This window comes from Vicugna pacos, chromosome 12 (assembly GCF_048564905.1).
Source record: "Vicugna pacos chromosome 12, VicPac4, whole genome shotgun sequence".
NCBI lineage: Eukaryota > Metazoa > Chordata > Mammalia > Artiodactyla > Camelidae > Vicugna > Vicugna pacos.
This window is the reverse complement of record NC_132998.1, coordinates 52,199,607-52,215,497: the sequence shown is the minus strand read 5'-3', so window position 1 is coordinate 52,215,497 and position 15,891 is coordinate 52,199,607. Positions and strand designations below refer to the sequence as shown.

General features: G+C 42.7%; 1 protein-coding gene across 2 annotated transcripts in view; it reads left to right on the top strand.

Moving 5' to 3' along the window:
* Positions 1 to 3,178, top strand: part of LGR5 (leucine rich repeat containing G protein-coupled receptor 5) — a 110,203-nt gene extending 107,025 nt beyond the window's left edge. For both annotated transcript variants that reach the window (XM_072973396.1, XM_072973397.1), the window contains exons 17-18: positions 956 to 1,039; positions 2,018 to 3,178. In XM_072973396.1, the coding sequence (XP_072829497.1) occupies positions 956 to 1,039; positions 2,018 to 3,105 (1,172 nt within the window). In that variant the 3' untranslated portion in view covers positions 3,106 to 3,178. The remainder of the gene's footprint in view (positions 1 to 955; positions 1,040 to 2,017) is intronic.
* The last annotated feature ends 12,713 nt before the right edge of the window (positions 3,179 to 15,891 follow it).

Here is a 15,891-nt window from a genome sequence, read left to right as displayed (position 1 = left end):
GATTCCCAAGCAAGTATGATTCAGACTGTCTGCACATTATCTTGACTTTTCTTCCTGTACACATATCTGATTAAGGAGCTGGTATTATGGCCTTTGGCCTTTTGGCTTTAGGCTACAGCATGTGTCCTACTCTTGTTCTTGATTTCATTTTTGTTCCTCCTGCCTCACCCACCCTAATTTCTACTGCATTTATTTATCACACACACCTCTCCCCAAAAAATTCCAGTGTCTACTAAGTGTCAGGCACTGTTCTAGGCCCTAGAGGCTCACAATGAACAAGAGAACCTTCAAGGCAGTGATTCTCAACCCTGGGGCGCATATTGGAATCACATAGAAACTTTTGAAAAACAGTGATGCCCAAGCCACATACCTGGCCAATTAAATCAGCATCTTTGGGAAAGTGTGCTAGATCACAGAATTCCTGTTTCACAGAAGGCTAATCCAAGCACGAAGCAGTTACTTGATTTGTCCTCTGTTAAGCAGAATTCCTCAGAGAAGATTGACACTGATTCTCCCTCTTGCACTCTGAGAACACAGCCCAGAACATTTGCAGTCTAGCCACAAAGTGTTAGAAAACTGGATGAAGTGGTTATTCCACTGAATGGAGAGGCCTACACTCTCTAAGTTGGGTCAGGACAAATTTGAGGCCATCATGAGCCCCAGGGAACAAGAACAGGATGCGAGAGCTTAGATACTATGACCGGGAGCCCAAGTCACTGTCCCTTACCCCCAGTTCTGCTGGGGCACTAGGTCGTACAGCAGCCTGAGTAGAACATCCAAAGCAACTCTACAACAGACAAGAAAGTGACAGCCCAGGGGAAAAGCAGAGCATCTGACCCTCAGCCTGCTTCGTGACACTTCGTGTCTCCGGGGCAGTCCAGGACTCTCCTGCCTGGGAGCTGGTCCCTGAAAAGAGAGACAGAACTAATCATTCCAGAACTTCTCACTCCTACAGATGAGCGTGATCTTGAAGATTTCCTGCTTGACTTTGAGGAAGACCTGAAAGCCCTCCATTCCGTGCAGTGCTCACCTTCCCCAGGTGAGAAAGGCATCAGAACAGCCCCAGCAGCAGCACCCTCCCTTAAGTCTGGGGGCCACCCAGGACGGCGTTGCTACACTTCACAGCACAGTCTGCGCCACCTTGCAGCTCATCAGTATCCCCCCAGGGGGACCTTTAAAATACAAGTGTTTGTTCCCTGGAGTTGGTCTTTATTCATAAGTAGGATTTTTGTGGGAGACTGTTGATTCAGGTTAATGGAAATTAAAGAACCAATCACGTAGTTAGAAGTATATGTAATTTTTAAATGACATTAGCAATTTAGCCTGAACTGGTAGGCAGCAGTCTTTCTTCACGTAATCACCGATTGTTGACAGTGACATTTTTTTAAGTCTTCCCTACGTAGCTATTTGGTTAAAGCAAATAATGGCTTTACAGATAAGTAAAAAATATCTGTATAGATTATTCACTTAATTGTTTGTCCCATTCCCAGAAATACGATAGGCCAGTTGAGGGGAAAAAGAAAAAAAGACATCTGGAGAGGGTTACTATTTTATTTTCAACAGTTCGATTATTCCTTGCTCCCAAACGTCAGATGCCAGTCTAAACCTAAAACGAGATTTTCATGAACTGCACCTCCATACGACTCGTACATCCTTTTCTAATATTATGGAGTATTTCCCCAGGATTCTCCTTCCCTGTTTACAGAACCTTTTTGAAGCATTCTGGAAAAATATAATAAAAAGCCCAAGAGATGTGGCTTTTTACCTGGCCCCGACACTGCTGTATTTGGGAGACCAGAAGCAAGTGACTGAAACTCTCCGTGTCATTTCCCCGGGTATAGCTTGAAACCCTGAACTCCTGGTCTGCTCACCTTTACATTAAATAGTAGTTTAATAAAAGGTGTGTTGGTACGGCCTCTCTACCCCTTGGTGTCCTAATGAGAGAAACAAAAAGGTAATTTGCAAAAGCTGTCGACCCTAATTTGATGCCCAGTCTTTTTCCTCCCTGGACTTCTAGGCCCCTTCAAACTCTGCGAATACCTGTTCGGGAGCTGGCTGATCCGAATTGGAGTGTGGACCATAGCGGTTTTGGCGCTTACCTGCAATGCCCTGGTGACGTGCACGGTGTTCAGGGCCCCCGCGTACATCTCCCCCATAAAACTGTTAATCGGGTTGCTCGCCGCGGCCAACATGCTCATGGGGGTCTCCAGCGCGGTGCTGGCGGGCGTGGACGCCTTGACCTTCGGCAGCTTTGCGCGGCACGGGGCGTGGTGGGAGCAGGGGGTCGGCTGTCAAGTCGTCGGGTTTCTGTCCGTTTTCGCTTCGGAATGCTCTGTTTTCCTGCTGACTCTGGCGGCCCTGGAGCGTGGGTTCTCTGCGGGATGCGCCGCCAGATTCGACACGAAGAGCCCCTTCCCCAGTCTGAGAGCGGCCCTCGCGCTGTGCGCCCTGCTGGCCGTGGCCGTGGCCGCCGTGCCGCTGCTGGGCGGCCGCGAGTACAGCGCCTCCCCGCTCTGCCTGCCGCTGCCCTTCGGGGAGCCCAGCGCCGCGGGCTACATGGTGGCGCTCGTCCTGCTCAATTCCCTTTGCTTCCTCGTGATGACCATCGCCTACACCAAGCTCTACTGCAGTCTGGAAAAGGGAGACCTGGAGAACATGTGGGACTGTTCTATGGTGAAGCACATCGCTCTGCTGCTCTTCACCAACTGTATCCTTTACTGCCCCGTGGCGTTCTTGTCCTTCGCTTCTTTGCTGAACCTCACGTTCATCAGCCCGGAAGTAGTTAAGTTTATCCTTCTGGTCATCGTGCCCCTTCCCGCATGTCTTAACCCCCTTCTCTACATCCTCCTCAATCCCCATTTTAAGGAGGATCTGGGGAGCCTGGGAAAGCAAACCCACTTCTGGACGAGGTCCAAACACACCAGCCTGGTGTCTGTTAACTCTGATGATGTTGAGAAACAGTCCTGCGACTCAACCCAGGCCTTGGTAAGCTTCACCAGTGCCAGCATCGCCTACGACCTGCCTTCCAGTTCCGGGTCACCACCAGCTTATCCAGTGACAGAAAGCTGTCATCTTTCATCTGTGGCATTTGTCCCATGTCTCTAATTCATACATAAGAGAAAAAGTTTTCAAATATCGAAAACCCAAAAATGTGAGATTGAGTACATCACAGTAGTAAGTAAAAAAGTGCTGAGTTGAAACTTGATTTTTTTTTTAAATCTCTGTGTCAAAAAAAAAACCCTGAGAATTATTGATACTGGAGAGTGAAAAATAAGTCTAAATGCTGCTTATGTAGTTTGTTCAGCTACAGTAGATCGGTCACATGATTCAGGTAAGCCTAAAATATATTTTTTAAATGGATTGAAATGTTCAAAAAAGATTCTCCGTGATTTCAGTTTGAATTCTTTTTCAACTCACCAATTTAGTCATTTGCTGGTGGTTGTGGGGGGTGGGGACCCTTGCTTACAAAACCCAAAAACCCCTTAAAAGATGGTTGGAGGTATTAAGAAAATAAGGGTTTTTAATGGCATATATTACTAAGTAATGGTTGTGACCAATAGGATTTGACTTTAATGAACATGTGGAGATGTTTCAGTACTCCTTTCCTCAGAAAGGGTCCTTCCTGGCCACCAGTCCCCCCGTGAATGGATAACATAAGGCACTATTCATTCATTCACATCCACTTCATTTTTAGAGATGCTAGAGTTTATGTGTCAGCACTAGATGGTTCCAGCCTCAGTGGAAGAAAACTGCTTACACATATTTTGAAAGGAAAATGAACTTAAATTCTTCAATTGCCATGAAGGCAATCGTGTACAGGTGAGGTTTGCCTTGTCTAATTCATTTTTAATTCCTTGGTGTCCAGAGGTCAGAAGAAAAGTCCATTGCCGGCAATGGACATACTTAGAAGAGATGGTAAGCAACCTGGGATTTTTTTTCCCCTGGGCGAGTGCACACGTTTCGCAGGAGGTTTTATCAGTTGATTCAAACCAATGTGCATCATCAGGTAATAATCAAATGCAGACTCAACAGAAATTAAATCCACTGATATAACTTCTCCCATGTAGCTCGTTAGTAGCTCTAGAAATGGATGTCTGAAACCACTTTGACTCAGCAGAAACTTGGTGACATATTATCCTGTTTATTTAGCTTGGTTTTAGCTCTGTTGTCTTTGGATCAACCCACTTGATGTCAAGATGACTTCTCTGCCTATTCCATATTTAATACGTGTGTTAGATATTTTAAGAGGAGAAATTATTAAATACTAAAGGTCAAAGGATAAATTCATAACTTCTATTATACTGCATTAGCTTCAATACATCCGAACCAAAAGACTGTTAGGTAGATTTATTTTTATATAAGCATGTTTATTTTGATCAGATGTTTTAACTTGGAATTGAAAAAAAATACATTTATGAGATGTTTTATAAGATGTGTAAATATAGAACTGTATTTATTACCACAGTAAAGATTCAGTAACACTAAAGACCATGATAATAAACCATGTACAGTGGCATATTCTTCCATATATATTGTGTTTCTCTGCCCATTTTCTTTAAATCATTACCTGTATGTAATATATGTAAATGTATAGTACTTGTAAATAGATTCCAAACTTGCTTTTCTATTGGGTACAACATAAAAGAAATTTGTAATAAAATGTGTGACTATAAAACAAAATATCTTCATGTCTTTTATTGAGCCCATAGGCAAATATCTGGTCTCCTAAATGCTTTTGATTTTTGATGTGTAAGTACATATGCTACTTAAGTATTTGCACTTCAATGTTTTAAGTATTTTGGACTTTGGAAATAGCAGGGAAGGTATAGCTCAATGTGGTAGAGCACATGCTTAGCATGCACAAGGTCTTGGGTTCAATCCCCAGTACCTCTTCTAAAAAAACTTAAAAGTAAATAAATAAGTAAACCCAATTACCTTTCTCCCCCCTCACCCCAAAGAGAACTAAAGAGAAGAAGTGAATCTTTCACAAGAACAAGTCAGAATATGTTTACCAACCCCTGGATTATTTTAACTGTGACTGATAAACCATTTTGTCATGACATATGACTTGGTAACGTTCATTGTCCCCAGTGATAGTTTGGATTTCATAGCCAGGATCTATTTCTTTTGCAATGTAAAAAGAAAAAAATAACACAATTAGAAAGAAATGTATAAATAACAAATCAATCCTAAAATTATTCAACATGAACATATTTTTCTATAAATTCTTCCTTTAAAGAAAACATATTTTATGACCAAATCAAGGCCAAAGGATAAAGACATGTGACTCCCAGGGCACAAAGAAATACACTGTTCCCCTTCAGTCGCCACCCCCTAAAACATAAACAATGCAATGATTTTTCTAAGCACCTAGTGCCAGACCCTCCCAGCTTTGATAGTGACTCCTGCTCTGCCCATACATGTTGTAAAATGAAACCATCAAGAAGTAGTCGGAGGCCCGGCATTATTGCTCAGATTAACCCGTATCAGCTGACCTCCCCCAGGGTATCTGGCACTGAGCTTCCCACCCATCCATCAGATGCAATCACATGCTTCCACCTAACCTAGTTAACAGGCATCCAGCGGGGTCCTACTATGCGGTCTACACTTGGTTTGTCTTCAACTGAAACAAGGGCTAAAACATAATCTCACTCCTCTTAATCTCACACCTCTTAGCCCAGGCAGCTGATACAAAAGTTACCTCTGATGGGGAGAGGATAGCTCAGGGGTAGAACGCACGTTTAGCAGGCATGAGGTCCTGGGTTCAATCCCCGGTACCGCTAAAAAATAAATAAATAAACCTAATTACCTCCCTCCACCCCCCAAAATAATAAAATAAAATAAACTTCCTTCTGGAGCAAGGGATCTCAGTCTCTCTTGTCACCACACTTGCTTTTGGGTGCCCAGAATTCGAAATGAGTCCTGGCAGCCCATGCCTTTCTCTACCACTCAAGAAAACACAAGTCAGTGAGTGTCGCTTTAAGGGGGAAAAAAAAAACACACTGATTTATTTCTTTAAAAATCCATAAGCGCTATTTGCAAAACCCAGTTATAATACACCTCACACCAAACACTGTTCTGTTAAGTGTGATAAATGCTCTCCGTTCTAACGCAGTAACTCAGAACGACTGGAATCACATCCACAAACAAATACATCTACACTGAGGAGGAGAGAGGACAGAACACACTGCTGGCGGACTGAACAACAGCAAAAACAAAAAACAAATCAAAAGAACACAAACTGGTGGGCTAGCCTAGCGTAAACGGTTAACAATGTAACGTTTTCAAAATGGAATTATTCATTCAACAAATGCTGTGTGCTTGCTCTGTGCCGTGTCCTATGCGCAGTGATAGTAAAATCCAGTCTGGAATTTGCATTCCAGAGGAGGAGAGAGAGAGACACTCAGCAAATACAAACAAGGAAATAGCAGATAGAAACTCGAATGAAGAAAATAAAACTGAATAGCTAGCCAGGAGTGCCTGGCATGTTCCTTTAGTTGGGGAGCTCAAGGCAAATCTCTCTGGAAAGGCACGTTTTAAAGCAAGATCTTTCAAAAAGGAGCTGCCTTTGCTTTAGCATTCAACCAATTACTTCAATAAAACTCATCATTTTCAGTCCCTCTATTTATATTGTCACCTACTACAAACTTTTTTCTCTTTTAATGGAGGTACTGGGGATTGAACCCAGGACCTCATGCATGCTAAGCATGTGCTTTACCACTGAGCCATTTCCCTCCCCCAGCTACAAACTGTTTCGAATGACATTTTAATATAAAAATATACTAGGTGGCTGTTATCACACATAATTTTTTCTCACAACTGTTACTGGAGAAAATCATTCTTACAGAAATAGAAAACATCTTTTCATTTTGTTTTGGCCGAAAGTAGAAAAGTAAGGTAGTAAAAGGTAGTAACATTAGCAACACCCTGTTCATTTAGAACCCGAAAAGCTCTAACATCTGAAAAAATAACAATGTCTGGCTCTTTTAGTTAATCTTATCACTACATGCAGCTCAGGGGCCATTAGCCAGCAAAAAGTAAATCCTAGATAAACAGATGGGACTCCATGCATTGCTCTTCAGGACTTAGAAATTCTGTTTTACAGTCCAGCTGTGTAGATAAGGGGGTCCATGTCCTTCCAAGCCAGTAAACACTGACCACTTTCTCTCTCTGGTCACAGAAGACCTGAAATACACTTAGGTTATGGTAGCTTTTCCTTGCAAGTGAAGTGGTCAGGGGCCATGTCACCACACCCCCATTTCAAGGTCCTCCTTACGAACATTTCTTAAGATGCTGGAGTCAGATTCTACACTGACTCACACTCCTTTCAAATACAAGCTTCAGCATGTCTGACCCTTGAAGCCTATTGAGTAGGATGATAACAAAGCTTCAGCTTGTCTGGGTTCAGAAACTGGCAGAAAAAAAAAAACACGCCGAGCTGGCAAAGCATTGCAGAATATGGAGTTTCCAACCCTAGCCACGTTTGGATGTGACTTCTCGTTCCTGTCCAGATATTCTAAGCAGGACATTACAATTATGCTGCCTCATGAGGACAGTGAATCTAGTGATATGGGATGGAGAAATGATAGTTCATCAAAGAATAGGTGAAAAAACTGAGAATATTCCACCTGGAGAAAAGAAGGCTAATGGAAAACATTTGAAATATTTAAATTACTGAAATTGGCTAAGTGCTTTCTTAAGTACCAGCTCAGAGTGGTCCAAAGAGTCAAATGGTGAAGTCCAGCAATTTGCTGCCAGACAGAACTGTGCTCAAATCCGAGTCTTACAACTATGCAGGAGTTGGGCAAGGTATTTAAGTTTTCTCAGCCTCAACCTTGTCCTCAGTAAGATTGGACTGATACCACCAGTCTTATAGGATTAGAAGGATTAACAACTCAGTGTGTATAAAGTTCTCATCACAGCACCTGGAATGTAAGAAATATTTAATAAATGGTTACCATCTTTTCCCCCTTTCCCAACAGTCCTATGACACGAGCATTTGGCAGATGAAGAAACAGTGAGTCTGAGGGTTGAGCAACTCCCTAAGGTCAAAGATGAGGAGCGAGGGTTAAAATGTGGGTCTTATTTAATAGCACAACACAGTGAAGGCTGCGGGAAGAAATCATATTCTCCCCCCTCGATGTTTCCTTCCACGTGGAGGGAGGTCTGTTAGAGTAACCTTCCTGGCAGTGTTCCATCCTCTCACTGACTTTTCCTGTCATGAGGATTGGTGACACAGCTTGTTAGAATTTAGAAGAAGAACTCAGCCTTTCTTCCCTCTGTTAGTACTCTCGAGATTACACTTGGCTCTGTTCTCCTATGTTGTTATTTCACAGAAACGCATCCCTGCGTGGGGAGGTCTGTGGCGGTCCAGTGTTCTCTGTGACTCAGAGGGTGAGTCTGCTTAACTCTCAGGTTAAGTATTAGGAAGCCTGTGTTGTATGATTTTAACTTAATCCTTTAGGCTTAACCGATAGGGCCATGGTCAACCAGAAGTCTGACTGGGCCCTAGGAAGAGGTTATCAGCTGTGTATCCAGTTTTATTCCTACCTTGGCAAAGCTGCTCCTCTGCAGCAACAGCCCCTGGAGATAACTTCCTGGGTCCACTAGGGGCAAGAGGTTTGATCCAGAGGGCTCTGTGATGCCATAGTTTCAAAAACAAAACAAAACAAAACAGTATTTTCTCAGCTTTCGAATGCCCCAGACGTGATTAAGACCAGTGCAGTCTGAATAAAAGCACACCTCTATACACCTTAGCAAGCTGCCCAGGCCAAAATACTACATAGCTCAAGGCTCAACTTCATATTGGATCTGAAGGGTTCCAAAAAATAGCATTCTTTCTCTCAGCCTGAGTTCTAAAGAAGTGACAAATAAGGCAAACATGGATCAATCTGCCACGTATTCTAATAATACACTTAATATTGCAGAGTGTGGCTTAAATATCTCGGCAAGTAAGCTTTTCAGAGTCCGCCATATTTTTTTCCCCAGAAACAGGCAGCAGCAGATGACCACAGCCATGACTTTCTATTGTTACTCCTAGGAGCAGTAGAACTGATGGTTTCTGTGAACATCCTGGTTCCAAGTTTTAAAAAAGAGCAGAGCAGTTACTCAAGTGGACCAGACGTCTCTCCCAACTCACCAGGAGGATCTATCACTCTTACTCCCCTGGGCTGAGAGGCTAAGATAGTGGCAGTAATGGCGCTCTCCCTGCTGAGAAGGAAGTATTAAGCATGAGGAATACGCTTCTATTGCTAATAGCTATTATTTTAATGTTAAATATATATTTAAGTGGATGCATGTCTCGAAAAGCCAGCTCATAGTAATAGTTAACCTTTATTGGAAACTTGATCATGCCAGGCAGTGTCAGGTGTTTTTATGGACAATACCTGATTGAAGTAGGAGACAAACCTATGAGATGGGTCTTGTTATCATCCCCATTTTGTAGATGGGGAAGCTATAGCACAAAAGTTTGATGAAACGACCCTAGTGATCACCTGCCTAGTGAATAGTGAAGCTGGGTCTTAGAGATATTTCTTCTTAAACGTTACACTTGTGATTTTTCAAAGTGTGGTCTCCAGGAACCTGTTAGAAATTCACATTCTCAGACCTCACTTCAGATCTACCGAATCAGAAACTCCGGGGCAGAGCCCAGCAATGCTTTCTAACGGGCCCTTCAGGTTATTCTAACGCAGACTCAAGTTTTGAGAACCAGTGCAGTCTACTGTCCATGGGAACTAGGTCTTAAGGGGGAATTGAGCTGTCAGTCCTAGAGCAAGGGAGCACCAGAAACAAAAGGAAAAGAAAAGTAGCTATCCCGAGTGTAGAGAGAAGAGGAGTCGCGGAATTTATTTCAAATTAAAGAAAACCGAGTGAAAATATTGGCTGAAGCGTTGACTAGGAGAAATATTTATAGAACGCTGTAAACATCTCCATCCTTTGTTTACATTTGTCTGCAAAGAATCTGTGTGGCACATTATCAGATTAATTCAATTATTTCATAAGCATTCATCGAGCGGTTACTTTGAGAAGGAATATAACAGAGTGATTAAGCATTCAGATTCTGAAGCCAGGTGGCCAGGGTTCAAATCCCGGTTCTAACCCTTCAGGTTGCATGTCCTTGAGCAAATCTCTTTACTTCCCTTCTTCTGAGTGCTTGTCTATAAAATGGAGCTAATAAACTACCCGCAATACATGGTGTCTGCCAGCAAATTTCATTTTCCAGTTAATTATAAAAACCAAGAGTAAAGGGGCATGACACAACATTGCAAATCAACTATACTTCAAAAAAAAAGAGTAAAGGTGCATGGAGATATACCAATTATAGGAGAGGTTTTATTTTCATTGAAGGGATTTGCCGTTCATGTGTATCTGATGCTTGTCTGATTAACTCCTCAAAGTTTAAATCTCCCATTCCATAGTAGAAAAAGATCTTGCTTGACATTTTGGTCAAAACTTGCTAACCACTGAGAGGTTTATTGGAAGAAACAATAAGGAAATGGTCCGCAAAGAAAGAAGTTAAAAAAACGAAACAAAACAAAAACCCTAACCTTGTACTTTTCACCCAAGTCTTTTGTCTTAACAAGAGCAGAGTTGGCCCTCTGCGGTACAGAAGGGCCTTTGATCTAAAGCAGATCAAATGTCATTGTTTCTGATTAACATAACTTTATTTTCCAAAAGAAAAATGAGAACTCTTGATATGTTGCTGCAACAGTAATTAGAAAAAGACTGTGTAGCTGATTTTGCCTGCTAAAATCTCTGAAATATTGTTTTTCCTCTGAATACCTTTATAATGAGGAATAAAATTTAAACAGTTTTCATGTATGAGCCGAAAGTGCCTATCCCCCAGCCAAAATTTCATGGAGATGGACAATAGCTCTTCTATACAATTTTTTTCAACTTTAATAGTTTATGGACGTTGGGATGTGAAGTGGGTTGGGTTCATCATACACCTGGTTCAGTGTGAGATTGCATGAAGAGGCACAGAGCTGATTAAGAAGCAGATGGTGTCACCCAAAGCAGAGGGATGAAGTCTCATTTCAGAGGGAAATGGTACCAAAGTAATGGAAGCTTATTTTGTCATCTGCAGGCCTGTTGATAAGAGAAGTTGCAAAAATTCCCCCAGTATTTGGTTATATTCATCATTCATAGCTTCTTTGGCTCTAGTCCAAAGAGTCCAAACTTTGATGTAGGAAGATCAGGATGCCGGCAGGTATGGCCTGCCTAGAGGAGTCAGCTTTCAGGAAAAACGTCCTTCCCTACTTCTGGTGCAATTATGAATTAAAGAGCTGCGGAGAGTGCTCTGCATTCCAGTTTTTTGGAATAAAGGCAGTCTCAACTGAATAGCTGTGCTTTGCTTCCAATTCCCCTCTTTTCCCCATCCAATTAGGACTGAAATCCATTTCCGCTCAGATGAGTAGCTCTTGAAGTTTAAACATGGGTATGAGATCTCAAGTCGCTCATTGCTTCAGTTCCCTACTCTCCATGGAGACTGAAGATGCTCCCAGCCGTACAAGCTGCACCTAGAGAGAGTGACGGGTTTCATTGCTCATCGGAAAGCACGTCCTCCACCATTGTAGCAGCCAGGCTCCAAGTGGCCCCTTGAAGATCTCCACCTGCTGATATTCACACCCTTGTGTAAGCCCCTCCCATATTGTACTGAGGTTGGTCTGTGTGACCAAAACACAGCAGAAGTGATGGTATATCATTTCCAATGTTAGGTTATAACTCCCAACTTCCATTTTTAGTGCCCTCTCTCTGTCTCCTTCTGTCTCTTTCTCTCTCTCCTGACTCACTAATTCTGGGAAAGCCAGCTGCCCTGCCACAAAGCCACTCAGACAGTCTATGGAGACATGCATACGTCAGAAACTGAGACCCACAAACACCTATGCGAGCAAGCTTGAAGTAGATCCTTCAGCACTAGTTAAGCCTCAGATGACTAGTTAAGCGCCAGCCAACAGCTTGACATAACTTTGTGAGAGATCTTGAGCCAAACCACTCAACTAAGCCCCTCCTGGATTCCTGACCCACAGACTGTGAAAGAAGAGTTTGTTGCGTTAAGCTGCTTAGTTTGGGGGTAATTTGTTACACAGCAATACATAACTAATGTAACTCTCCTGTGAATAAACAATGAGTTATTATCCACCTAAAAATTTTAAGAGCACTTAAAGACTTAAAACTGAAGAAGCCAGAATCATTCCTTAGCATAAGTTTTAAGAGTAAAGAACATAGACACAGATGAAGATCAGTGGTTAGTGTTACATTTCTGAAAACTGGGAGGCACATGCCTTATCGTGAGACAGAGCCTGAAGAAAACCAGGCAACCTGTCACCACTGTATTCCCAGCATTTCAGTAGATGTTTCAGTGATTTTGAACCAAATCGCTTCATTCTTCCGTATTTTAAACAACGAAAATCCACGCATTTTTCGCTAGCCTAGATCAATTCTTCTCAAATTTTAATGTGCATAAGATCATCCAGGGATCTTATTAATAAAATACAGATTCTAATTCAGGAGGCCTGGGGTGGGGCCTGAGATTCTGAGTTTCTTCCAAGCTTCCAGATGTTCCTAATGCTGTAGATCTAAAATCACACCGAGAAGAGGCCTAGATCACTGCAATCTCCTCAGCGCGTTCCCCACCCACACTAGGGAATGCGCAATTAAAAAGCCGAACTTTCTTCTCCCCTCTTCGCAAGTGCCATCCCCATCCATCAGCACCACTCTGTTTCCAGACCTTCATTAGAACTTTATACTGCCAAACAAATATAGGTCCAAACTAACTTGATATTTATATATTTAATAACTAACTTACTTGATTACCCCACTCTCTTTGTCTCAACTTGTTCTCCAGGTCTGTCTTACTCTCAGGAATTTTATCAACTAATTAGACTCCACCACCGCAAGCCCTCTCTTGTTATGCTGAAATGCGGCCCTGACCCACATTTCTGAGGCTTTTTCCCTCAAACTGCTTCTATAATCTCACATCTGCTAAGGAAGGCTCATGCAATTGAGTGTTTAGTGTTCCAGGTACTGTCCTAAGCCCTTAACCTGTATGATCGTATTATCTGCACAGCCCCAAATAAGATCTATAAACGCTGGTGCTAATCCAGCCTTACAAAAGAAATGTCTTAGAGGAGTGAAGCGGACTTTCCCAAGGCTATGGAGCTGGGCGCTGAACCCAAATTAAAGAGACCTTAAGCCCAACTGCTGTGGTCCTCCCTCTCAAGTTTCAGTCTTCTCAGCCCCTCTTCCCTCCTCCCTACCCCCACCAACCCCACGTATTTAAATAAGCAACTCTCTCACCGCCGTCTGTCTCCCATAGCCCTCAACTAAACAGAAAGTTAGTTATGTCGCCTAATTTACGTACTTCTAAGAACTTACTCCGTTTTCTGCCTCCAGGGTCTCCATCAGCGATGCAACTTCTGTTCTGCAGGCGAAGGTCCACAAGTGTTTGAACTTGGTTATTAGCCTACTGGGTTGTTAGAAGACAACTCTACTGAATCTCAGCTCAGTTTGAAAAAAAAAGTTGTGTGGGGTAGATGGAGGGGAGGTAGTTGATGAGAACAAAAGTTTTAAATACGTGAAAAACCTAGGAGTACCTGGTTTCAGACACAGTGACGCCTGCTAGCACCAGAATCTCTTTCCCCATCTCAGCTCCACTCTTCTCCGGGGCCTCACTCCCAGCGGCCTCTCACAGTGCTTGGTGGGGTCGTTCCCAGCTGCCACCTTTCAGGGCTTACATTCTACTTGTTAAGTAACAAGACGAGTCTCTTTCTCAATAATTCCCTCAAAGGCCCCAGGGTTGTTTCTCAGAACCAGCTTAAATCACTTTAGCGATTTCAGGTAGCCAAGTAAGGGCATTAACTCAGATGTCAATTTCTTGGGTTTATCATGTACCACCTTTGTGTCTCAGTTGAGTTCCTTAACCTCTTGTGGCTCAGTTTATCATCTATCAAATGGGGATTTTAACGATATCTCATAGGGCTGTTGTAAGAACTTAAACAAATTAATAAACCTCAAGCACTCAGAAGTGTCTGATACAGGCTGAGGCTTCGAGTGTTGGTCCTTATTAAATGCTCATCCTGAAACTACTTCAACAAGCTAACTCTGGGAAATGTGCGTTCCGCTTTCCTATTCCAAACTGAAGGCTTATCGAGTGGGATTATAAAACTGGAAGGAATTTAAGTGGTTCACCATTAAAAACTTTTATTTAGAGATTAACAAACTAGGTTCAAGCCACTAACTTCATCCTATAGTCGGTTTACTGTAGTTGATGGTGGTGCGGCAGAGATGTTTAGCTGTCCCCAAATTTGTTTTCTGTCCTCCCTCCTTGAATTTTTGCTGTCTACATAGCCACCCAAATAACAGCTACATTCCTCAGCTTCCCTTGCAGTGGACAAATCTCTGAAGAATGGGACAAAAACAGCCATCGTCATAGTCAGCTGCTAGGAAGTACTCTTTTAAGAGAGGAGGTTTGTCTTTCTCCTTGTTTTTCCTTCCTGCTAAATGGAATGTGGACAAAAGGCCTAGGACTGGGAAAGCCATTTTGAACCGTCAGGCCCACCACCCACAGACGGCTGTGTGTAATTTGGAAAAAGGCCCACCCTCTCTATGCAACTTTGGATCCAGGTGGTCCCTTTGTGTAAATTAGAAAAAGGCCCTCCTTCCTCCAGACTGAATCAACCAGTGCCCCAGGACGCCTGATAAGCTGATGGTGGGCTTAACTTCAGCCCGTGCTTCAGCCTTCTGGCCACGCCGGAATGGCAGAACCACGTGGGGCAGCTCTCGTGCGAATGCAGATCGCACAGGACAGAGCAACAGGATGGAACCTGCCTGGCCCTCCATCACCATGGAGTGCCACATCGGTCAGCCGCAGCCCTCCTACCTGGATTTTCACTGAAGAGAGAAATTTCTAACTTGTTTAAGTCACCGCTATTTTTGTTTCTGTCAGTCCTAACACAGAAGGCTCATTTACAATACACTTGAAGCCCTGGATTTTACTCTTTTCCTCTTGGCTATTTTGACTCAGACTCTCCCTCCTCTGCCCCACACTAGGTCAGCTTTTATTCAGTACTGCACTAATCAGTCACCAAAAGTGATGCTACCAATTACCTCCTGCTCGATGCTCTGTGATTTTTTTTTTTCTCTCTTCCCATCACTGGGACCAGAACTTCCACCAGTTTTGGCTTCATTACAGTATAAAGTAAAATCATAGTTGAAAAGGAAGAAAAAATAAAAGGCAATTCTCTTCTCTTAAAAGTATGTTCCTGGAAGGTTCTCTTCCAGCTCGGGGGTAGTGCAAACTTTATGCAAGTTCTCGTGTCCCATTAGGTCATTTTATTACTCCTGCCTGCAAGCTTAAATTGGTCAACACTGCCATGCCCTTCATAAGCAATTCCAATAAAAAAGTGTGGAAAGTGGCTTGGATTACTGGCTACTCTGCACTTTTAACTAGCAAGGAATGCTCTTTCTAGACCCATCAACAAGTGAAAATCAAGTCCTGAGTTAAGGACTAGTCTTCATCCTCCATTACACCACAAAGAAAAAAAAAAAAAAAAAAAGAACCCAGCCAACACGCTGAGAATCCTCAGAATTGAAAATAGAGTCATCATATTGACCCCTTTGACGTAACCTAAAGTCAGACCATCTGCTAATGGATAGTCTCACCTGTTATTTGGGCAATAACAACAGGAATGAGCCACTGAATTCTGACGGCAGTGATCTCTATTGTGTTTTTTAGAGATAGCAATTAACTCACGCTGGAGTTTGTAGGGCCATATGCTCCAACTGATGGTAATGAATTTATGTCTGAAAAAGCAAACTGTTATTTTCTAGCATCTCTTTGCCCTCAAAATTTTGGAAAACGACCCCAAACTCAAAACATCACTCTTATTT